Raw genomic sequence first — 25,999 nt, forward strand, 5'->3', positions numbered from 1 at the left:
CAGTAAGAGTCCAGATGCTAGGAGTTTCAACAGGTAAGGAATTGATTTCAGTCTTAAGTATCAGGTGAAAAGAAAGCAGTAGTACCACATGGTCTGAGCAGCAGGCCAACTGCTCTACCCTTAGCACATGGCTTCTTGTTGACCCCAAGTCACTGCTTAAGCTCCTATTGGCATCCCAGACAGCAAGAAAGAGGAGTGACAAGAAAAGTATACACTAAATTCCTTATTTAAGGGCTCACTCTGGAAGTTCTATTTACATTCAAGTTGCTTATTCATGTGTTCTACAAGAGAGGCTAAGGAGTAGGATCTTTCAGTAGTATTTAGTCAAATAATTCAGGAATTCCATTAGTCAAGCAAGGGGGAAAGTGGGCAACCTGGCAGCAACCATCTTCACCATATGTTACCTTCAAATGTAAATTTATGGAAAGTAGCCTGGAAAAATACCTCTAGGGGTTAAGAGTGGTGGGGAGACACAGTATGAAATTATGTTAAGAGTGATAGTAGATTGACAGAATATCATGTATTAACCAAGGAATTAAGACATTTCACAAAAAATTTAAATTCTTTATTTGTAGCTTGATGCCAATATATTAAATACATTAAATCTATCTACATTATACAAGGCTTTCAAAGTTTCCAAAATTAGATTTCATCTAAATGAATAAGTTAGTTTAGACATTACACTTAGAGCATTGTCTTCTAAGTTGTTCCCTCTGGGATGAATGATGGCAAAGTTCAAAACTATACTATAGCTATCAAACTGTCTCAAACTTTGTGAGAAGTATGGTGGATGCTAGGGTGTGGATGGGGGCGGGGGACAGAACTTGGGTGGAGGGTGTGGAGATTTACACTTATCATGGGTGTAAAATTATACCCTTGAAACCTTATAGTCACTAATGAAAATCAAGAAATTGAGGGGGAAAAAGAGAAAAGGACAGGACAGGAAGGATGGGAAGGAAAGGGGAGGGGAGGGGAGGGGAGAGGCAGGGGAAGGGGAGGGGAAAGGGAGGGGAGAGAAAGAGAGGGGAGGGGAGGGAAGGGAAAAAAAGAGAAAAGGAAAGAGAAGGGGAAAGGAGGCGAGGGGGAGGGCAGGGGAGGGGAGAGGAAGCTAAAAACCAACTATCCATACTGAAACACAAGCAGGACAATGACCTCTCCAGTGCCAGTGGCAGGGTAGACAAGGACAACAAGGATCACTCTGCTTTTAGCGAGTTATAATTTCTGATGGCATTTTCTACTTGGTGAGTTTGCAAACTTCAATACAACCTGGATTTCAAACAATACAGATATAACATTCCAATGCTTCACAACTGTGAACTGCATTAGCACTTTAGTATGAGCACATGGACAATGCAATTTTCTTACAAAAATAAAAAGTAAAGCAAAGCAAACAAACAAAAAACCTAAAACAGACAACAACTCCCAGAAAGAAAACAATGGTGCAGGGCTGGGCAGTAGCACAATGGGTTAAGCGTATGTGGGATCCTGGTTCAAGCCCGCAGCTTCCCAGATGTGGGGGGGGGGGGGTCGCTTCACAAGAAGTGAAGCAGGTTATCTGTCTTAAAAGATTAAAAAAAAATGGTGAGAAAGCAAATCCAAGAAATGATAAGTACTATGACAATTACAGACAAAATGAAAGAAATACAGTGAATTTAAGAATACCACATTTTAGAGCTGAGATGTTGAAATAATGAAGAAAAGGAAACAAGAAAAGGAAAAAAATAAGCCAAGGGTCAAAAGCATCAGCAAAGAATTAGAAATATAGAAACAGCTAGAAATAGAATAGATGTAGCTGAAAAACAAGTTTCTAAGAATAGGAAAGAAAATCACAGTGAAAGCAAAGGAATAGAGGGAAAAACCACACATAGAGAAGAACAATGATATAGAAGTTATCAGCACCCTTACCCATGCAGTGACCTCTCAGCATGCAAGCAAACAAGAGGGTTGGACGGCAGTCATCTCAGGATCATAGAGGTTCTGCCGTGATGTTTGTGTGCCTGCGTGCTGTCTGTTTTACTACACCTCATTTTTTCATTCTGCTTGATTTTTTTTTCTTTAATACAACATATTTCATCTTCCAAAAACAAAGAGCCACTATAAGGGAGGGAAGATGTCCTTTGCTTACAGTAAAGTTAGTGTAAACTGAGCATACTACATGAGAAACATGGATAACGGCAATCTAGGTCCTATCATTTATTACCAAGTTATCTCATGCTTTAGTAACAAAATACTTATGAATTGAACTGTACCTTAAAGTATTTCTCATTTAAAGGCAATTAATATGATCCTCCAAAGGTAGCAAATTTGATATTCTGAGAGGAGAGGGGTGTTTAAATAATAGATTTAAACACTTAAAAATTGCACCAAAAATAATGCTGTTATCAGATTTTGAGGAACTAATTTATTGAGCAGATCTTGCTGAACATAAGACATGTTCTTAGCACCAGTAAAAAAGAATTATTGCAATACTCCTGCACAAACTCCTAAGTAAGCAGTAATATACTCCCTGACTTGATCTTTTGGGTAAGGAAACAAATGTGTCTCAAGGATTAACTGTTAGGTCCCTGATTTTACAACTTAATTCATAGTGCCCCCCCCCCCCAAAAGAAACCTGAATGTTTTCTCCTTTAGTTATTTAGCATTATTTTACACTTAGGAGAATTTCTCCTTCTTAAAAAAAAATTAACTATGAGGTAGATATTCAAAGTAAACAAGTGTGGCCAACTTCTGTTCACAAACACGATTATTCATGATAGAATTAATAATCATGAATTTCCAATTAACACAGGTTATTTAAAGTTTAGAAAGTAATTTTGATCAGCAGTATTCTGGCTTCAGTTTCCAAATTCCTTCACCACTAGAAGTCCTATGAAAATTGCACAGATTTCTCAAGAGTTCTCGAAAGACACACGACTGTGAGGCTGTTAACTTGGATTCAAACTCCTGCAGAATTTCCTGAGTGCTGGCCTGGCCATCAACACGTGCCTGAAAAGCAATGAAGTTTCTCATTTCTACCAGAAGGTCATCATGGTCTGTGGAGGGGGGAGGAACTGACGTCTCTGGAAGGTGGACATTTTCACTTTCTAGCCGTTCGGGCAAAATCAGGTGGTTTCTAGCTCTCATTTTAGCTAACAGTGAGGATGAAGTGAGGGCCCCAGATGAAGATTCTGCATTTTCTCCCTTTCCACTAAAATGCTCAGAAACATGATCTTTTCCATCCTTTTTCATGATGCCATCCTGGAAAAAGAAAGCAGTGGTCTTGATTTATTTTAACTTATAGATCAGACTCCCTTACCTCCCCAAAGGCTCTGAGAGGCCATTAAGCAAAACATGGTCCCTGGGCAATGCTGTAGATGGGGACAGAGTAAGGCTTTGTCTAGAACGAGGGGAAAGGAAGAGAGTCAAGTATCTTAACTCACCCATTGTTAAGGAGTATTCCTTAAAAATATATATTAAAAAAACATAAGAAGGAAAATGCTGTTTTCTTCACATCTGGAATTGGGTAAAATTACATGGCTTCTTAATCAAGCAGGTCTTATGCATGGAAAACAGACAGGTTAGCATTTTACCTGGCATTTCTCCTTTGTAGATACAGAAGAAGGATGCTGCACAGAGAATCTGGAATTTCTTTTCTGACCAAATCTACTCCTAAATAAGGAAAACAAACAAACAAAAACTAAAGTAGTTCAGATGCTGCTTTGTGACTAAGATGAAATTCTCATCTAAATCTTTTTTTTTAAATCACAGCGCTACTCAATTATACCCTATGTGGGACATGTGTTTGAACCTGGGACCTGGGAGACAAAGGCATGAAAGTCTTTGTATAAACAACACCAGCTCCCTAGCCCATGGCTATTCTTTCATATCCATAACACTTCTTTTCTATTTTCCTTCAGTTCCTTTATCTTACTCTCCTAGGAAGGTGTCGCTGCATCTCAAGTAAGAACCACTTAAGATTGTTATTTAACATATGACAGAAATTACCCTCAAATTCTAAACAGGAAAATGATTCTTAAAGAGCACATTGAGTAGAAAAGTGAGAACTTATTGTTGAACTGGTTAATTTCTTAATCATTATTCTGTATTACCATTTTTTAATAGCATGCCTCTCAGGAAAAACTGATCCCTTCTCCTCCTGTGAAATATTTGTTTTGGGAAACAAGAGGACAAAAGTGAGGGAGGTGATTAAGAATTAATTTCCCCCAAATGCCTACATTTGACTGACACAATCTGTCCCTAAGAGTATCTACCGTTGTCGGTAAAAATGGAGTTAGCATCCACACCTGTCTCAAATTCAGTCCTAGCCTGGATAGTTTAATCTTTTCAAAAACATAGGAGGATAGTAATCTTACTTTATTCCTGCAGGTGCACCAGAAATCCCTCTATGACCGGTCCAGGTGGGGACACCAGACACTGCCCCCAGACATCTCTGCCGAGAGAGTTTCAGTGCTTTCAGGGCATCCTGGGCTACTCGGTTGGCCTCTGCCTCCACTAGCACATAATCTGGATTGGCTCCATCCATGATTGCATCATGTTTCATGACACTGTGCACACCTATTAGGAAGAGCAAAGGAAACAGTAAAGTTAAGTCATGCAGTATGTAAACAACTGTGCTTGCCTTCTACATAGCCTAGTAAGTTGTAAAGAAAAAAATAATGAAACAAGTGGCCCAGATAATTAATAAATGTCATTTCCATTGACCTTTGTCCATATCCTATGAGGTAAACACTATTAACTATCCCTATTTGATAATAACTGAAGCATAATGCTTTAACCACAACTTAAAGGTCTTCCCTACTACCTGAACATTTTTATTTTCCTTTTAACATTTATTTATTGGTTAGAGACAGAGAGAAATTGAGAGAGAAGGGGGAAATAGACTGGGAGAGAGAGACACATGCAGACCTGCTTTATCACTCATGAAGCTTCCCTGGGTCCTTGAATATTAGGTAATGTGTGGGCCAACTGGGTATGCCATGGGTCAACTCCCCTGCAAAATTTTAAACAGTCAAATTTTTTATTGAAAGGAAAAATACAATCCAAAATTATAGGAGATCTAAAAAATCACTATGATAGAGTCCTTGAAAAATAAAAATGGAAATACATTATGATCTAATCCTAGTCATATATCCAAAGATATGAAAACATTAAAGGGATATATGCACCCCTATGTTCATGATTGCATTACTCAAACCAGTCACAAGAGTGGAAGCAACCTAAATGCCCACTGATGAATGATTAGATAATGAAGTTGTGAAATATTCAATGGAATACTACTCTGCAATTAAGAAAGATGATGCTGTCTCCTTTGGTCCAAAATGGATGGAACTACAGATGATTATGCGATTATGCTTACTGAAATAAGAGTTGAAAGGCAACTGGGCGACTTCACTCATATGTGGAATATAGAGTATACAAACTTGTGCAAAAAAAAAAAAAAGGAACCAGACTATCTCTTAGACTCTGTGAGAACTATGGTGTTCTTTGTTTGTTTTGAGGGGGAGGCTGGGGAAGCCACACAGAATTCTCAACTTTGGTGGTGGGAAGATTATACTCTCATAATCTTGTTATCTTGTAAACTATTATTAAATCATTAATAAGGAGTTGAGGAGACAGTTATGCTAAAGACTTTCATGCCTGAGGCTCTGAGGTCCCAGGTTCAAGCCCTAGCACCACCATAAGCCGGAGCAGTGATCTGGTCATTTTCTCTGTATCCGTCTCATTAAGTAAAATAATAATGTTTAAAAGGGGGAAAAAATGATGATAAAAAAGCAACTTATCAGAAAATTTAGAATAGTAACAGAAAACTCAAACAGAGGGAAAGAGCACTAAAGGGAAGCTAGAGACCTAAGTCTAGGAACCAGTTGATGGCTTGATGGAGGGTGAAATGTACTGATACCTATTTGGGGGAGATGTGGAAGTGTGCCCTTGTGACAGCAACAACACATTAAACCAGCATTTCCTCAATAAAGTGATACTGGAGTTGGAGGGGGGAAAAAAATCTTTTGTTGAGTATGAGCTGGGAGGTCCAGATGGGTGAATAGGGAAGGACTCTACAGGGTTCCTTCAAAGATCGGGATGGACACACAGCAGAATTTTGGATGAATCTACACTGAAAATGGTCTGTCACTCATATAAGAAGAACCCTGATATCAAGCAAGGTGGGGGGTGGGGTGGGGTGGCAACAACAAGATAGTTTACTTAGTGCACTTGCTTTGTCATAGGCAAGACTCAGGTTTGAGTCCAGGTCCCACCACACCAATGGAAACTTCAGTGCTGTGGTGTCTTTTGTCTTTCTCCCTGTTTCTTTATCTCTAAAAATAAAAACTGGCCTGAAACAGTAAAGCCCCAATGATGAAAAAAAAAAAAAAAAAAAGAAGCAAAGGAAAGGTATAAAATGACAAGGGAGCATTATCTTCAAACAGTCAAATAAAAGAGCATTCTTCTTAATCTCTATGCAAAATAAATAAAGTTAAAAAGTAGGAAGAAATAAATTCCCAAGGATAACTGATCATAACTGGAGAAAAATAATAAAATGATAAAAATATTTTTTTAAATAGTAAAAATAATAAACTGGAGAAAAATAATAAAATATAAAAATATAATAAAAATCATAAAATCATAAAAATAATGAAAGACCTAATGAGAAGGAGTGGGGAGTTAAAAAAAAAATCAGTCCCAGTTGGTATGTTCCTAAGTGTCATTCATAAATCTGCCCTCTTGAACAGAAAACCATAAGCATCTGGATTTGGTGAGTGAAGACCATCATCCTGTGACACAGTAACTGCAAGGTCTGCACAAGGTGATGCTCCCAGGGCTGACCAAACTGAGTGAGATCCCCAGTCCTCTATGGTCCTGAGGAACTGTTGACTAGGCTTTTCATAATTTTTCTCCCTTCATATTGGCAATTTTGCTCTCTTACTTCCAAAGTCCCTGCTTCTAGTCCTATTTCTGCCTTTCTCCCCCATGATCTGTTACTTCAATTTCCTGTATTTGGGGGGGGGGGGGGAAATTAGGTAAACATAGCATGTAGAGAGATCTTCTATTAATGTTCAGGTAAGACAAATCTACTGAAAACATCATACCTCTTCTTTATTATTGTAATTCAAGTACTATTATTCTCCAAAGTTTTAAATTCTTCTAGATCTTCAGAAAAGAGCTGAATATGATTTTCAAAAACGTCCCTAGACTGAAGACCCCACCAATGTGTCCTGGAGCTCCGCTTCCCCAGAGACCCACCCTACTAGAGAAAGAGACAGGCAGACTGGGAGTATGGACCGACCAGTCAACGCCCATGTTCAGCGGGGAAGCAATTACAGAAGCCAGACCTTCCACCTTCTGCAACCCACAATGACCCTGGGTCCATGCTCCCAGAGGGATAGAGAGTGGGAAAGCTATCAGGGGAGGGGGTGGGAAATGGAGATTGGGTGGTGGGAACTGTGTAGAATTGTACCCCCCTCCTACCCTATGGTTTTGTTAATTAATCCTTTCTTAAATAAAAAATAAAAAAATTTTTTTTAAATGTCAATATATTTCAAATCTGAATTTTATAAGAAGAAAATTTTCCACTTGACAGTCCTTTTACATTGTCAGTTAGCGGTCACTACTACCACACATAGCTACTCATTTTCTGCTGTTAGCACACCAGAGGCAAATTCAGCAAAAGATTACCTGATTTTTTGAAAAGCTTTTCCAAAACATAATCATCATTGCTCTTTTCAATGGTCTCATTCTCATTGTCTTGCTTCTGGTACCGCCTTTTTTTCACTAGGTGTGAAATTCGAGTTCCTTCAAACTTGGCATCTCCGCAGTGCTTGGAATGTTTAGGCTTTTGCTTTCGTCTGGACTGCTTCTCCATGGTCTCTTCTGCCATACTATGCTTTGTTTTTGACTTGTGCTTAGAAAAATTATTTTCTATTTGCTTATTTTCACAAAGCAGCTCTGTTTGAATCTGGAACCTTTCTCTTTTATCAGGAAGACCAGACTTTCCTTCAATAGTTTTGATACAAGGTGTTGTGGATATTGTGCTGGTTTTCAGGGAATCTGAACACTCTCCATTTTCACTAGTTACTGAAGAGTCCTCTGGTCTAGTCTCAAGTCTGTCATTGCTAGTTAAGTTGAAAGGTGCTTGAGGGCTATCTTCCAGAAGAATACCTTGGTTAGAGGGTACTGCCCGATCTACAGCTCCTATAGTCATAGATTTCTCTTCAGATGATGTGGCATCATTTGTAGATGCATTAGAATCAGGAAAAGTTTGGCTTATTAGAGCATTATGGTCTGTTTCAAAGGCTGGGGGAGATTTTCTTTTTAAATGGTGCTTAGGTGTCTGAACATCTGAACCAGTTCCTGTTAACGGGAAAACCAGGTTAGTATTACATTGCACAACTCTTATGAAATTGATTACTTTTTTAAGTTCAATGCTTAATGTATACCTGCAAAAATAGCACTCGTTTCAGTGCTCTGGGACGCATCAGGACTGGTCAGAGTAAATAGCTCATACAGATCATTGGACTTGAAAAATCGTCTTTGTTTTGGATCTTTTAGCACTCTATTTGTTAAGAACTGCTTGAAGATTTGTCTAAAAAGATAAAAATTATTTTAAAAATAAGAGCAAAGAATACTTGAAAAACAAAGCACTGGCTTAACTTAGAAAAAGGAAAGATGGGAGCAAACAGAACTTTATTATTAATAAAATTAAAGTATATTATTATTTATATACTGCCATGAAAGAATGTTTAGGTCTACATAACAGTCATAAAACAATATAAGAAAGATATACTAAGTGTATCTGTTCAACTGTCTTAATGATCTGCAAAACTTTTAGTTGGTGAATTACAAATCAGGAAGTACATAAAAACCAGGTGGTAGGGGTCAGGCGGTAGTGCAGTGGGTTAAGCGCACACGGTGCGAAGCGCAAGGACGGGCCTAAGGATCCCAGTTCAAGCCCCAGGCTCCCCACCTACAGGGGAGTCGCTTCACAAGCAGGTCTGCATGTGTCTATTTTTCTCTCCCCATCTCTCTTCCTCTCTCCATTTCTTTCTGTCTTATCCAACAAAGATGACATCAACAAGAACAACAATAACTATAACAACAATAGAACAAGGACAACAAAAGGGAAAATAAAAAATAAATAAATATAAAAAATAAATAAATAAATAAAAACCAGGTGGTTTCTCATATTTTACCAAATGTCAATGAGAAATGGTAGGTTATTATTATTTATGCCCAGCCAGCTATTTTTCCAGTGATGGAGTGCATCTCTAAGAGGAAGCTCTCAAAGGACTTGAGCCTTAAATGACCCCAGCCCTCTCATTCATATCAAGTCCTTGGGAAAACACTTGCCATTCCAGGAGCAGTCCAGTGCATGTGACTTGTTAGATCACATGGTAAGTGGAGAAGCTCCTTTGGGAGCTGGGGTGAGGCTCAAGAATAAATTATTTACTTAGGGAAAGGGAGAAGTTGGTAATATCGCTACTTTACTGTGGAAGTGACACTTAGCTACAGGCCCCTAGTCATTATAGACATCGAGGAAGAAACAGGTGTACTGGTCAACCTCTCTCTACAGAGCATCAGAGTCAAAGACCACCAGGACCCCCACCCTAATCATGTTTGTGTGGTTCATTATGAACATCATTAGTCTTTCATCTTCAGCTATTTAAAGCCTTTTTCTTTTTAATAGTACATCATAATAGGAAAATTTCTCAAATAATGGAAAAACAATCAGGTTTAAAGGTAGTTTTTTGAAAACTTTGCAACAGGTCTTCTAACTCTATTTTATTATTAACAGAAAAGAAAAATGAGAGGAAGAAACACAGAGAAAGAGAGACCAGAGTACTGGTCAGCTCAAACTTAAGATAATGCTGGGGATTAAACCTGGGAGCTCAGATTCTCAGGCATGAAAGCTGTTTGTATAACCATTATGCTGTCTCTCCAGCCCACTGGATCCATAGTAATGAAAAAGAGAAAAAATTAAAATCCCCCCCTAGCCCCCCCAATTCATCAAGTCATAGCAATCACTGCTCTAAAATGGAAAGATTTTTTTAAGCACTATATAGAAATCACGCTTGAAACTCTGGTTTGAGTTCTTCAATATCTTATACAAACCACAGCCAGGTGAGCAACTGCCAGTCAAGCAGTTGTAGTCAGCCATCTATACAGACCTGTGATAGATCTTTTCTTCAATGGTGCCTGCAGTCAGAAGCCTGTATACCGTCACCTGCTTTTTCTGGCCTATCCTCCATGCTCGTTCCCGGGCCTACAGCAGAGATATAAATCTCAATAGAGGCCTCAATAAAGGCCTCGCAATAACAAGTACTAACAAATAAACAGAGATAGCTGGTCACTTCCTTCCACTCCCTAAGTTAGAATTTTGTTTAATGAGACTATATATACCTAAAACCTATTAAATAAGTTAAACAGGTAGGTGACCAAGATAGACTTAGGCATCTCTACTAAAACAGTGTGTTTGTAACTCTGTAAATTCTCTTTTTTTGCCCCAGATCTAGCAATGGAGACTTTGGATAAACTGTTGGAAGATTTTTTTCTATGTAATGCTACAAGATGTTGTCCTCCATGATGAAGTCTAGGTAACAAGTAAGTTGTGATCTACAAGTTACGGCTAATATAAGTATACCCAAATATTAGCCATTATGCTGTAAGTCACCGAAACACTCCTTTTAAAATTTAAACAGACCTGTGTGTCTGTGCTTGGGTTCCAGTCAGGGTCATAGATGATGACTCTGTTTGCTCCTGTCAAGTTCACTCCTATGCCACCCACTCGAGTGGTCAGAAGAAACACAAATATGGACGTGTCCTAGAAGACAGATTAACACTTGGCATGCACATTTAAGATTGGTATGACTCTCTACCTCTACTTTTACACATTTGACAGTGTCGAAATCTATTCCCAACATAAGGAAGGAGCTATATCTGGAGATTATAGCGTCACAGCTCTTTTAATATCAAATATGTTAGGAATAACAATTGGGTTTCCAAGGAGGAAACTTTAAACCACTATTTCATAGATTGTACAGAATTTAGATATAAAAATTTCCCACCACCTGCTGCTCAATCCTAGATGTAAGAATGGCTCAGGTTATTTATGTTTTTTTTTTATAACAATATTTTATTTGACTTTACTGTTATATTCACATCCTACCTCGTTATATCTTGAAATCAGTGGCTGTCTTGAAGCTATTGTAGTGGTACCATCCATCTTGAGATAGGTATACTTTTGGGCTCTGAGGAATACTTCAAGTATGTGCAACATCTGTTTACAACAGAAGGTGGAGTTGAGAGTTTAAAAATCATACACAATTCCAGTAAGTGCTTCTACATTTGTGTAAGTAGACTTACATTTTCCCCAAAAGATTTAAACTAAAAGAGATTTCTTGCTTTGAGGTAGACAAGACAATGCAGCTTGAAGCAGATAAATATAAAATACAAGGGTATTTTTGGTATTTCTCTACTAAGTTTTATAAACAATTGGGCATTTGAATTTAGGTCCAAACCTACTAGAGTCACACAGCAATTTTTTTTTAAGATTCTTATTATTTTAATCATTTTATTTTATTTATTTATTATTGGATATAGAGAGGAACTGAGAAGGGAAGGGGAGGTAGAGAGGGAAAGAGACAGAAAGACACCTGTAGCCCTGCTTTACCACTTGTGAAGCTTTCCCCCTACATGTGGGGATGTAACCTTTTTTTAAAAGACAATTCCAAGTACTAACTTTAGAGAATGATTTAAGCAAGTTCCCAAAGAGACTAATAGGCTGTTTCCTCAGTATCAGGTGAATTTGCTTTTGAATTCATCATTTTATTTTTTTGTCCACTGAGGCCTTGCTCCTACCCAAACCTACTGCTTCCTTTTTGATTTTAAGCAGAGACAAGGGGGGGGGGGAGAGAGTAAGAGACCTCACAGCACCACTCCACCATTCATGGAACTTCATCTGAATCTGTATATGGTATGCCCAGGCAGTACTGGGAGCTCAAATCCAGATCCCTGTACATGGAGAAGTGTGAGTACTCTAAGGGGGAACTAGTTCCTAGACCCTGGATTACATCTCATTTTAAAAAACAAGTAACTCCAGGTTCCCAACTTCCTTTTTGTCAAGATTTATGTACTTACCTGTCTTGACTGAGAAAACAGCAATACTCTCTGGCCCTGCTTGTGCCATATTTTCAACAAGGACTCAACAACTATCATTTTCCCAGATCGTTTCCAGTACCCAAACTGATCTTCCTCTAGTACGTCATCTGCAGGACCTCTGAGATTCTTGGGGCCTCCAGAAAAGAGATCAGGGTGGTTGCATATCTTCCTTAGGGCTACAAGTCCAGAGAAAATCTATGGTATAAAAGAATGATATGCATTCATATTACCCATATAAAATAAAATTTACTTAGGAAAGAAGAAAAGGGCACAGTTCAAGTACAGATTAAAAAAAGGATTTTTTTTACCATTTTCTTAGCTTCCTCCCATAGTTCTCCTAAGGTCTTAGAAGGGTTGAATTGTTTATATGAAACTTTATACTAAATGCTAATTATAAATCTAGTCTGCATTTTAAAAACATATTTATTTCCTTTTGTTGCCCTTGTTGTTTTATTGTTGTAGTTACTAATGTTGTTGTTATTGCTGTCCTTGTTGGATAGGACAGAGAGAAATGGAGAGAGGAAGGGAAGACAGAAAGGGGGAGAGAAAGATAGACACCTGCAGACCTGCTTCACCACTTGTGAAGCGACTCCCCTGCAGGTGGGGAGCTGGGGGTTCGAACCAGGATCCTTACTCCGGTCCTTGTGCTTTGTGTCACCTGCGCTTAACCTACTATACTACCTCCCGACTGACTCCCTTGTTGATTATAAATCTATTGTGTGTGTTTATCAGATATTTAACCATACATATGACAGTATATTTCCACTAACAGAAATATTATTATAGAAAAATTCTTCACAGTTTTTCCTCCGCGCACCTGTTAACACTAATAGTCCAGAGCTGTTTTTCTACACTCTGCAAAAGATCATTATGTAGCAAGAATCTGGCATCTAGATTCTTCTACTAGACCCTGTGGTGTTAGTTTTAACAGTGCTACCGTGTAGGCAAAAAGGGAGCATGCTGAATTTAACCATGTTCTACTTGTTCCAGAGGGGCTTAGGATTAAGGAAAGGTTTGCATGGAGAAGTTTTAAAGGGGAGGACAGGAAATCCTGGACTAGTACCAGTTTCCTTTTATTCTCTACTTCCCTTGACCCATAATTCACTTCTCCAGCTTCTATTATTTAGCTGACCTGCATGTCTCCATTGAGAATGCCATACACTTCTTTGGAGTCAATGAAATTTTGGTAGACTTTATGTTGCTCATCTGTAAGACGACAAAATAAGACCTGAGAGAGAGAGAGAAAAAAAAAAACTGTAATTAAAAAAGTTACAGATGAAAAGACTTGAAAATTTTCTAGAAGAAAAGCATGATATATATAATTTTAATACTATAATTCTTACTGATAAAAATAACCAAAATGTAGAAACTGCCCCACTCTTCAAAGGAAGGCTGGGTCAATATACTCTGCCACTTGAGGAAGATTGGTCCTGAAATGAGTGCAGCCTAGAATGTCCCTAGCTATGACCATGGAATGTGAGCTCAGACCTACAAGGATCCAGAGGTTACACAGACTCCTGTGCTGAATATGAATAGACATTCGCCCTAGGTCAGATCAATGGGGTTTACAGTTAATGGTATTTATATACTTTTCCCACACATAGGGGCTACTCTTTGCCCTGATCCAGCTTTCTGATCCTATTCCCAACTCTGACACCATCTTCCCAGACAATACATTTATCCCACTTGCAAGTTAGCTGTTGGGCTCAGGCAAAAAGTAGTAGTAATGGGCCCCTTGGGATACATGTAAAATAGACTTCCTAACTGCCTCCAACATGAACACCCCAATTTTCATTTACTATATGCTTACCTTTTGGTTTCTGATTATTAAACAATATGTTCTGCTTTGTATCTTAATGCTTTTCACCCACTGAATTGCAGATGTTACCATGACATCTATCTGACTTCCCTGGATAGATGACCTCACCAATGTGTCCTGGAACCTCACCTCTCCAGAGTCCTACCCCACTTGGGAAAGATAGAAACAGGTTGGGAAAATGGATCGACCTTTCAATGCCCATGTCCAGCAGAGAAGCAATTGCAGAAGCCAGATTTCCCACTTTCTACACCCCGAAAAGATCTCTGGTCTATTCCCAGAGGGATAAAGAATAGGGAAACTTCCAATGGAGAGGATGGGATGTGGAACTCTGGCGGTGGAAATTATAGCCCTCTTAACCCACAATCTTGTCAGTCACTATTAAATAACTATTTAAAAAAAATAACTAAAATGATGCCACATCTCAGAGCTGAACAAAGCGAACAGTCCGTTCTTTTTACCAACTTCATTTCTGTTATCTGTGAACCAACACCTACAGCCAACAGTCCGTAGAGATGGGTTTCCTAATCACAAGTAAGTTTAGGTAAGACACAGTCCCAACCTCGAAGAACTCCAACCTTATAAAGACTTTAGTGGAGATCATAGTGGAATTTTAAAATGAAAGAGTGTGAGTGTGTGAGTGTGTGTGTGTGTGTGTGTGTGTGTGTGTGTGTACACACACATTCTAAGAAGTATGAGGCAGGGTATGGAATGAGGATGGAAAACACCCATATACAAATGGAAAGGTAAATGGCACATTTGTAAAACAGCAAGAATCTTCCTTGGCTACTGCATGGAATATAGTAAACATTCTGAGACTCCATAGTAACAACAACAACAACAACAACAACAACAAAAACACAAGAGTGCAAGTAAGTTAAGTCTCCCTAGTAGGGAGAGGGACACTGAATATATGCAGATAAGAAGATGAATCCTGAAAAAGTAATCTAGCCACAATGTGCAATGCTGATCACATGGGGGGATGCAAATGATTGAAAGACCAGTCAGACCTTGTCTACACTAAGATTTATGAAAACACGAAGCAAAGAAGAAAATGAAAGGAACCAGTGATAAAAACCACAGCAACAAGTGGATGTGGAATGACATAGGACAGAGGATTTGGTCTGAGTAACTGACAGGAAGATGAGAGCTTCCTAATTTCAAGGGCTAAATTCAGAGGTGAGTTTTGGAGAGAGGAAAGCAGCAGAGATGAAAGTAAATATTTGTGAGAACTATGGTGGTTATTACTGGGAAGGTGGGGGCATAGAACTCTGGTGGTAGGTGTGATATGAACTATATTCTGTAATTTTATGACCTACTATTATTCACAAATAAAGGGAAAAAGTAGTCTTCATGTGAGATCTCTAAGATCCTCTATGGTTATAGCATTCACAGTCTATAATGTATTTACATTTAAATACTGAATAGAAGATGCAGTGAGTCACCTCTATTAAGAAAACAGGAACCATGGTCCAAGAGGTGGTGCAGTGGATAAGGCATTGGACTCTCAAGCATGAGGTCCTGGATTCCATCCCCATCAGCACATGTACCAGAGTGATGTCTGGTTCTTTCTCTCTCTCTCTCTAAAGAAATAAAACCTTAAAAAAAAAAGAGAGAGAGAGAGAAAGAGAAAGAAAACAGAAACCTACCTATCTAACACAGAATTAAATAGATGATGCCTTTAAAATCTAACTCAAATGATATCAGATCTTTGATCAGTATCTTTATGAGAATTTTCCTTTTCACATAAAGCAAAACCATCCCTGAGCAGCAGGCCCTCACGATCTGTTTTCCTCTCCTTATTCCTTCTGCCCTCAGCTACCCTGGCCTCCTCCTTCCTGATCCTTCAGTGTACATTTACAATCCATATCCACCTGAAATGTTCTTCCAAAACCCCTTGTGACTTGCTCCTTCATCTTTTTTTTGGTCACTTTATCAGTGTTCTTCTCTGATCATCCCTCAGCTCTTCCTCTTACTTTCCTCACTTTTCCTACAGGCTTACTGCCACTTGCCATAGGACGTATTTATAGTATTTATGATTCTTTCTCCCCTCAGTGATGAATGTGTTCCAGGAGAACAAGCATTTGCTTCCTTCACTGCTATCTCCCGGTCATGTGGTCTGCACCGAATATGATTAGTGGCATGAGGAAGATGGTGTTCAGAAAGATTAGCTGTAGGAATCATGTGTTAAAAAGGGGACATCAAAGCCTGCAGATTAGAGGAAGAGTCATGCTGAATGCAGATGCCATGGCAGGCTTACCTAACACATACAGGCATCTATAGACATGGACTAGCCTGCCCAATCGCAATCACAACTATTACCTGGCCTGTTGCACATCTGAAAAACAGAGAAAACAGATGCGCATATCCGGGTTTTAGTAATATCTTACCAGCTCCAGGATTTACATACCTGCTCATTTTTATCAGGCAAAGAAAGGCTCATTTTGACATCTGACTTCATTCTCCGAAGCAGATACGGATTTATGGTATCTCGCAAGACACATGCACACTTGTATGCAGTTTTAACCTTTAATAAAAGAGAGAGGTAAGCAGTTAGTATATGCATATAGTACAACTGTTCTTACATCACAGCATATTATGACGCTAAAGAAGGATGACAAATGGTTGTACAAAATTGCATGTGTTTCATGCACAAAATTGCATGTGCATTTAAGGATGTGGTGGCTTTCATAAGGACACTTATCTAGTAAGCTAAAATATACAACAGAAGAGCAATGGGTAATACTGTGCTTTATTCCTCTCCTATACCTTGCTTTGATTCTTTTTATCTAGTTAAGCCAAAAAGTAGAGATTTACTCAGTTCTCAACCACCCTCTAGGGAAAAATGCTGCTTTCAAATGAATCTCTCTTTGCAACCTTGTATGCTCCAAAAGCTACAAAGAACTGCTACTCTCCATGCTGGAGATCAAAAGCTAACTCCAGGGGAAAGCTGTAGCAATGGGAGCAGCTATATAATAAGCAGAGATTACTGCCCACTGGAGATTTAGGAGAGTAAGTTTGAGAAAAGCCCTATGATCCCAGAAATGAAAGGTCACTCTAGCCTAAAATGGAACATATGGTTCTGTAATGGAGCTTAGCCACATGAGATGGGTATTAACTGTACACAGAAAAACAAAGACCCAAAGTGTAAGAAACCACTCCCTCTGATTCACTTAAAGGCAAACAAAGAATTTAATAAATTATTGATACTTAAAAACCTGTATTGGCTAAGCAAACTAGTAAATTATTATTTATTGGAACCAGGACAATTTTAACCAAAGTTTAAATTTAAGAAAGTTAGCTATGATGAATAATTAAAAGAGCTGGACTATAGTAATACAGGAAAATTTGTGATAAAAAATTCACATGGTATAAAGGAGTTTTTAAGGACTAACAATACCTCACTCAAGCCTACATATATGTATGTGCTTTATCCTGTGTATATATAAATTTTTTTTTTTAAAAAAAGCTTTTATTGGGGGCCAGGTAGTGACACACCTGGTTAAGTATATGTATTACCATGTTCAAGCCCCTGGTCCCCACCTGGAGGGGGAAAGCTTCACGAGTGGTAAAGCAGGGCTGCAGGCATCTCTGTCTCTTTCCTTCTCTATCTCCCCATCTCAATTTCTATCAAAATAAAAGAAAGTTTAAAAAAATGCTTTTTTAAAAAGAAGCTTTCAGATGATGAATGACATAGTAGGGGTTGTATTGTTAAATGGGAATCTGGGGAATGTTATGCATGTACAAACTATTTACTGTTGAATGTAAAACATTAATTCCCCAATAAAGAAATAAATTATTTAAAAAAAAAAAAAGCTTTCACTTGAAGTAACATCTAACAAAAAAAATTCAACTAATGTGCAACTTTGTGTTACAGATAACCCCCATAATGTCACAATAATTCATCCCCCCAAAAAAATCCATCTTCTCTAGTTTCTTCTCTTCTGAGCTTTCACATTACAAGTTGCATTATAAGGACTTAAATTAAATGCTATCCAAACTAATTTACTCTTATTTCACCATCTGATTTATCTTGAACATCTTACCTAATTTTAAAAAATGAATCTGGAAAATATGAACTATTGGGCACCCATGGGCGGTGGAGCACTGGATTAAGCTCACATAGTATGAAGTGCGAGGATCCTGTTTTGAGCCTTTGGCTCTCCACCTACAGGGGGGTCGCTTCACAAGTGGTAAAGCAGGTCTACAGGTATCTGTCTCTCTCCCTCTTTTTTTTTTTTTTTTTAACCAGAGCACTGCTCAGCTCTGGTTTATGGTGGTGCAGGGGATTGAACCTGGGACTTCTGTGCTTCAGGTATGAGAGTCTCTTTGAATAACCATTATGCTATTTACCTCTGCCCCTCTCTCTCTCTTTATCCCAGCAACCCTCCTAATTTCTCTCTGTCCTATCCAACAGGAAAAAAAAAAAAAATCTGCCAGGAGCAGTGGATTTGTAGTACAGGCACCAAGCTCCAGCAATAACCCTGGAGGCAGAAAGGAAGGAAGGAAGGAAGGAAGGAAGGAAGGAAGGAAGGAAGGAAGGGGAAAAGAGAAAGAAAGAAACAATAAACTATCAAAAAAAAAGCAACTTTGTGATTTTTATCAGGTATCAGCGTGGTCATTCTGAATGGCTTGCCTATGAATTGCAGTAGTTAGTAGGAATATTTTCTATACTAAAATATTAGATGTGCTACCTGATTAATATCTTACCTGTACTGGAGAAGCATTTGAATATCCCCCCATGGTGATAGGGACTGAAAACTGCTCCATAAAAACAGGCAATGTTCCTAACTTTCCTGGGAAGATAAAGTCAAACAGCGACCATAACTCTCGAAGGTTATTTTGCATCGGAGAGCCAGACAAAATGATGCGATGAGGAGTACGGAACTATTTTGGAGAGAAAAAAAATTAAAATTCTCTTTTTTGAAGTTTTTTTTTTTTGTACTGTTTAACAATTTATTTTATTTTATTTTAATTTTTTCCCCTTTTGTTGCCCTTGTTATTTATCGTCATTGCTGTTGGATAGGACAGAGAGAAATGGAGAGAGGAGGGGAAGACAAAGAGGGGAGAGAAAGATAGACACCTGCAGACCTGCTTTGCCACCTGTGAAGCAACCCCTCTGTAGATGGGGAGCCAGGGGCTCGAACCAGAATCCTTACACTGGTCCTTGTACTTTGCACCATGTGCACTTAACCTGCTATGCCACCACCGGCTCCCATAAAACTTCTCTTTTAACAAATAACCTCCAGCTCAACCCCAAACACTCCACATAATTATATTATTTAATAGGCATCATTTGGGTATTCTCTAGAATCTAGACATTTTACATATTTTCAATTCTTCAATTATATAAACATTTTAAATAGTAATATTTTTATATTGGTGAAACTGAATAACATGAATTAAAGCTGAATTTGCTTTAATATTTTATTTAGTTTATTATTTTAATGAGAAAGTGTAAATACAGAGGGAAAGATGAGAGAGAAAGAGAGAGACCAGAACACTGCACAGTTCTGGCTTATGATAGGGCTGGGGACTGAACCTGGGACCTCAGAGCCTCAGGCTTGAAAGGCTTTTGCATAACCATTATACTGTCTCCCCAGCCCTTGTTTACATTTTAAAAGCTGATCACATCACGAGAGATATTAATCTACACACTTAAACATTAGGAAGACATGATTAAGGACAAGAATAGTTTTCTACAATAAGGCACAATCTATATTCAAATTCTTTATGAGGAGACATAAAGAAAAGTTCCGTAAGTATATTCCTAAAAGCAGAGGCTTTTCTCTATTAGATATTGTTATCCACCTAAAAGAAGAAGAAGGAGGAGGAGAAAGAGGAGGAGGAGGAGGAGAAGGAGGAGGAAGAAAAGGAGGAGGAGGAGAAGAAGAAAGAGAAGGAGGAGGAGGAAGAGGAAGAGGAGGAGAAGAAGGAGAAGGAGGAGAAGGAAAAGAAGAAGAAAAAGAAAAACCTTTTTATAAAAGATTATACCTGTTTGCAAGCAAGAGTTACTGCAGCATTGGGATTTCTAATTTTGTGTCCTTCATCCAAGATCACATAGTGCCAGTCATGCCTGCTAATGTCATCCTGCATCAGTCGAATGTAGGAGTAAGAAGTGATCAGAATTCCATGACAGTGAGCAATATCTCGAATAAGTCTCTCCTACAATATAACAGATTGGTACAGCCAGTTTTAAGTAAGAACTTAAATGAAATGAGTATGACTCTTAAGATGACAACCTTTCAATCATGATGCAACTTAAAGTGCTTTATAAATATGTAAACAAACGTGATACACTGCAGTGGGAGTCTGCCTTATGTTGACTTAATCTATAAGTAGTATTCACTGTTGGATAGTAGGGTGGAGCTCAAAAGAAATCCAGATAAAGCTGTGACATATAAACATTCAATTTTTATTTTTCCAAAATATGTCTTTCCTTGTTAAACTCAATACAAAAAGCCAGTTTTAAAACAAAAGCAATGAGAAAAGTCAAAGAGAAAAAAAATCTGTAAGTTCTAAGTACCTATCATATAAATTATAAGATAGATTAGAATGGATATAAAAGAAAAATTCTGAAAAGAAACTTGAATCTACAGAGTAAAACATCCCTGGATATAAGGTAGAAACATTAAGAAAGAGGCACAAACCTATATGGCATAAACGTACTAAATAACTAAGTTTCAAAAGACAAAATGCAATTTCTGGTCAGAACAAAAAAGAAAAAGAATGAATTTCTTTCAGAGGTAAAGAGCTCTGCCTAGGTTAGACATTTTTCTGTAATACTAAAAATATGAGAAAGCAAGGAGCCAGGTGGTGGCGCACCTGGTTGAGAACACATTGCAATGCTCAAGGACCTGGGTTTGAGCCCCCAGTCCCCATCTGCAGGGGGAAAGCTTTGCAAGTGGTGAAGCAGTGCTGCAGGCATTTATTTGTCTCTTTCCCTTTCTGTCTCTCCCTTCCTCTTGACTTCTATCTATCTCTATCCAAAAAATAAAGAAAGAAAATTTAAAAAATTTTAAAAACATATCAGAAAGCAAAGAGAAGATCCTTTTACAATTTTACAGAGTAATCAAGACCTTGCACTGATCTAAACTAGAAGTCATGCTTGATAGGGAAAAAAAAAAAATTTCCTCTTCTGGAGGTGTGGCTATGAAGTAACATCTGTCTCACATCACTCCTCTGATCAAATAGAAAAGCAATGAAAAAATCACCCGAAAATTCAACAAAACACAACTGGGATTTCTTAAGAAACTCACTAAGCTATAGATGAGTGCAGACAACGTGTGGTCAGTGGATGAAAAAGGGGTAAGAAAGATTCTCCAGACTGAAGAAGCCATACTTAGTGATGGCAGGAAAGTGGGTCCAGGTGCTTAACTTGTAAACTCAGGGGCTAAAGGATATTGAACTGCCCATGAGAACTCACTAGTATTTAAAAGAAAAATCTGGCTGGATTTAAAGGCCTCTGATATGCTCAGGCCTGCTAGAAAAATAAATCTGCCAAATTCCTGCAGCATGGCAAGGGATTAGCAGGTGCAGCACATCACTCTCAGGGTTGAGATACAAACACTGTAAAACAACAACAACAAAAAAAAAAACTTAAAAACTTGCCATTTTTATAACTGTGACTTAAGTAAGTCAACTAGTCACAAGTACGTGCAGGCAAGGGTGGTCAGTGATGTAAAAAAGGAATGAGGGAGAGAATCTCAAGACTTAAAAAGAAGTCATGTTAATGGCAACTGACACCATTTTGATACTTATAAAACACTGCACATGGTCAAAGGAAGGAAGGAAGGGAATTTTGGGAATCTGAAACTGTGAACTAAGGGGCTCAGGATAATAAACTGCCCACAAGGGTCACCAGGACTTAAGGCAAAAAGTGACTGACAACTAATACTGTGTGGTCTACACAGGCACTGACACTTAGCTAGGAAAGTAAGTCCTGCTGTTTATTTGGACACACAGAAGAAAGGAATTTTCCCTACCATTACCTCCCACAGGCTGGAACTACAATATGGAGACGCTATATTGACATTACAGACACAAAATAAAATATCCCCTCCCCCACCAAGCTATGTATCTAGAGAAATCCCAACACCTTAGCCACTGCGCCTCCTGCTGACACAACAACAAACAGGCAAGAACAGCTATTTTATATATAAATTAGACCTTCAGGTAAAGAGGGTGAAAAGAGACAGTCATGGACACTACATATTGATCAGAGGATCAATCAAACAGGAAGATATAACCATGACTAAGATATATGTTCCAAATCTGTGTGCACCCAAATATACAATTTAAAAAAAATCCCTAACAAGACCCCAAAGGCATTTTTCAAGGAAATTAAACAACTTGTCCAAAAAATTGTGTGAAGCCACAAAAAGCAATGAATGGCCAAAGGGACTTCTGAGAAAAAAGGAAAAACACAGAGGTATCATGGTCCCCAACAAATGCTGCTCGTAAAACTGAACCGCCACATGTAGAAAAGTGAAAACAGACCACGACCTAACATCATACACCAAAGTCAAATCAAAATGGATCAAAGATCTAGATACTAGACCAGAAACTCTAAAATTTATAAGAGAAAATTCTGGTCAAACTTTGCAGGTTCTCCACTGTCAAAGTTGTATTTGGGGACTTAACCCCATGGCCATGGGAAATGAAAATAAGAATAAGTAAATGGCAATACATGAAACTAAAGAGTTTCTACACACCAAAAGCAAGCTACACAAAGATAACCAGGCAGCCCAGTGAGTAAAAGATATTTGTACATCACACATCTGACAAGTGACTGATACCAGAGATCTATACATAATTGGTACAGATATGCAAAAGAAGTAAAAAAATAACATAATTTAAAAAGTGGGTGGGGCAAGGTGGCACTTAATTGAGCATACATGTTACCTTGTATAAGGACCCAGGTTCAAGGACCCAGGTTCTAGCCCCCAGACCTTATCTGAAGGGAGTAAGCTTTTCAAGTGGTGAAGCAGTGCTGCAGGTGTCTCTCTGTCGCTCTCCCTCTCTATCCCCTTCCCTCTTGATTTCTGGCTGTCTCTATCCAATAAATAAAGATAATAAAAAAAATTTCAGTGGGCCAAAAAACTAAACAGACAGTTTTCTAAAGAAGAGATATACATGGCCCAGACACATGAAGAAATATTCCATTTATCATTAGAGAAATGCAAATTAAAACTACAGTGAGATACCATCTCACACCTGAAAGAATAGCTTATATCAACAAACCAGGAAATGACAGGCAGTGGAGAGGTCGTGCAGAAAAGAGAACTCTGCTACACTGCTGGTAGAAATACAAACTTGTACAGCCCCTTTGGAAGACTGTATGGAGAGTTCTTCAACAAATAAAAATGGAGAGTCACTTTGGGAGTCGGGCAGTAGCACAGCAGGTTAAGCGCAGGTGGCGCAAAGTGCAAGGACCACAAGGACAGGCGTATGGATCCCGGTTAGAGTCCCTGGCTCCTGCAGGGGAGTCACTTCACAAGCGGTGAAGCAGGTCTGCAGGTGTCTATCTTTCTCTCCCCCTCTCTGTCTTCCCCTCCTCTCTCCATTTCTCTCTGTCCTATCCAACAACGACAACAACAATAACTACAACAATAAAACAATATGGGCAACAAAAGGGAATATAAATAAATAAATAGTAACCAAAAAAAGATTTTTTTAAAAAAGGGAGTCACTTTATGATCTAGCAATACCACTCTTAGGCATTTACCCAAAGGACACTCAAACAGTAATTCAAAGGGATATATACATCCCTATGTTCATAGCTGCATTATTCATAACAGCCAAAGGTGGAAGAAGCCTAAATGCTCATCAACAGATATGGCTAAAGAAGTTATGGGATATATATTCTGTAAACAAAAACAATGATATTATGCCCTTTGGGACAAAATAGATGGAACTAGTTTTCAGTTGGATTAAGTGTGTCAATGAGGAACAATTCTGCAAAAGTAAAAGATTAAGGCATATAGTGCTCTACTTCTCCATGAAATTCAGTATTAGGCACTTTGACAAGAATCAGGGCTAATGGCCAAGGACCTGAGAAGTGATATTCTGATCTTTCACTCAGAGTCTCCCTAGAGGGCAGAGGTCATGCTAATGCCATTTCTATATCTTAGACCCAGCTCAGTATGGGGAACATTGTAGACAGGCAATTAAATGTTTGTTGAAGAATGAAGAAACAGACACACACACACACACACACACACACTTATAAAGACAATTTATAGAAAGAATTAAACACATTACCATGTGCAAGGACCAGGATTTGAGTCCTTGCTCCCTACAAGCAGAGAGGAAGTTTCATGAGCAATGAGCCAGTAGTACAAGTGTCTCTTTCTCCTTCTTTGTCTCCCTTTTCAATTTCTCTCTGTCTTAGCAAATAAAATAGAAAAAAGAAAAGAAAAAATAGCCACCAGAAGCTGTGGATTCTTAGTGCTAGGACCAAGCCCCAGCTATAACCCTGGTGCCAAGGAAGAGAGGGGGAAGGGAAAGGGAAAAAGAGTAAAAGAAAAAAATAACCCAAGAATGAACTCCAGAATCAAGCACTGGCCCAACCTGGGTTAACCATGTTGGCTGGCAGACACACGCACACACACACACACACACTCACACACACACACATTGGTTGACAGACACACACACACCTACATGCACACACCCCTACCCCTGCCTGGAGCTGGGGATCCAAGCCCTGCAGGTCCCTGACCTATCCTTTGGGGCAGAGAAGCCCTGTCCACTGCTTGCCATGGACTCCTCACTTCCAGCCTGCCTTTGCCACCTCCATCTTCACGCTCCACCAGAGTAATATGAGGCCAGGGGTGCAAGACCTCCCAATATCACATGCCAGATACAAAACGCTTTTGTCCAAATGCCTCCATCTTAAAACATGACTATGCCCCAAGGCAGCCTCAGTATGAAGACTGTTCTCTGGCTGGGACAGCGGAACACCTGTGATCTGGAGAGAAGTGGACCTCTGAACAGCAGATGGCACAATAGCTGAAAGAACTATCAGAGAGGTAGAGGTAGAAAGTGGAAGTCTAGGGAGAATGTCATGGATAGTGGTGGGGTTTCCCTGTTTTCTGTGTTTTGTTGCTTAGATTTTTTAAAATTCCATCTTCAGGCAAGCAAGGACAGAAAATAAACTAGTAAAATTGCCTCAGTATTGTGCTAGAGTAGAGTCACTAGACTCTGCAGAATACCAGATAGTATAATTCACCATCCCAGAAATTTTATCACATCAAAGCACTCCTTGCAACTCTCTGAGAGAGGAAAGATATCCTATTTCAATATGGAAACTATGGCTAAGCTAGTATCTAGTCTCCTGGGCCACACAGCAGGTGATAAAACCAGGATTTGAATGTAGAAAGATTGCCAACACTAAAGAAATTGTTAACTAGGGAGCTGGGCGGGGTTGCGCAGTGGGTTGAGCACACGTGGCACAAAGCACAAGGACCAGTGAAGGATCCCGGTTTGAGCCCCCAGCTCCCCACCTGCAGGGGAGTCAATTCACAAGCGGTGAAGTAGGTCTGCAAGTGTCTATCTTTCTCTCCTGCTCTCTGTCTTCCCCTCCTCTCTCCATTTCTCTCTGTCTTATCCAACAATGACATCAACAACAATAAGGACTACAACAATAAAAACAATGAGGGCAACAAAAAATATATAAAAGAATTTTAAAAAAAGAAATTGATAACTAGTAGAACTATTAAAACAATCTAAAATATAAATAACAGATCTATTTTTTAAGTGTTACTACAATTTTGGTTTAGCTTAATGGAACTTAGAGATTAGACAAAAAAAAAAAAAAGTGTACTAAAAATCCCTCCCAGTTTAAGGGAAAAATGGGGCATAGGTGCTACTGTTTAATTTATAATTATTAGGAGAAAAAAAAAAGTTGTGATACATTTGTGAAAAAGTTAAGTCTAGTGGCCAGGTGGTGGAGCACCTTTGGTTAAGCACTCACATTATAGTGCACAAGGACTGGGGTATAAGCCCTGGTCCCCACCTGCAGGGGGAAAG

The 25,999-nt window shown here is 38.8% G+C and overlaps 1 protein-coding gene across 3 annotated transcripts in view; it reads right to left on the reverse strand.

Annotated features, from left to right (window-relative positions):
• Positions 1 to 205: 205 nt before the first annotated feature.
• Positions 206 to 25,999, reverse strand: part of ERCC6 (ERCC excision repair 6, chromatin remodeling factor) — a 102,010-nt gene continuing 76,216 nt past the window's right edge. For all 3 annotated transcript variants that reach the window (XM_007526483.3, XM_060191455.1, XM_060191463.1), the window contains 13 exons: positions 19,961 to 20,131; positions 18,677 to 18,853; positions 16,377 to 16,493; positions 13,283 to 13,378; positions 12,130 to 12,345; positions 11,159 to 11,269; positions 10,694 to 10,813; positions 10,161 to 10,255; positions 8,433 to 8,578; positions 7,672 to 8,346; positions 4,353 to 4,554; positions 3,570 to 3,648; positions 206 to 3,237 (listed from right to left, as the gene is read on the reverse strand). In XM_007526483.3, coding sequence (XP_007526545.1) covers positions 2,818 to 3,237; positions 3,570 to 3,648; positions 4,353 to 4,554; positions 7,672 to 8,346; positions 8,433 to 8,578; positions 10,161 to 10,255; positions 10,694 to 10,813; positions 11,159 to 11,269; positions 12,130 to 12,345; positions 13,283 to 13,378; positions 16,377 to 16,493; positions 18,677 to 18,853; positions 19,961 to 20,131 — 2,625 coding nt within the window. In that variant the 3' untranslated portion in view covers positions 206 to 2,817. The remainder of the gene's footprint in view (positions 3,238 to 3,569; positions 3,649 to 4,352; positions 4,555 to 7,671; positions 8,347 to 8,432; positions 8,579 to 10,160; positions 10,256 to 10,693; positions 10,814 to 11,158; positions 11,270 to 12,129; positions 12,346 to 13,282; positions 13,379 to 16,376; positions 16,494 to 18,676; positions 18,854 to 19,960; positions 20,132 to 25,999) is intronic.

Source organism: Erinaceus europaeus, chromosome 1, assembly GCF_950295315.1.
Source record: "Erinaceus europaeus chromosome 1, mEriEur2.1, whole genome shotgun sequence".
NCBI classification, from domain to species: domain Eukaryota; kingdom Metazoa; phylum Chordata; class Mammalia; order Eulipotyphla; family Erinaceidae; genus Erinaceus; species Erinaceus europaeus.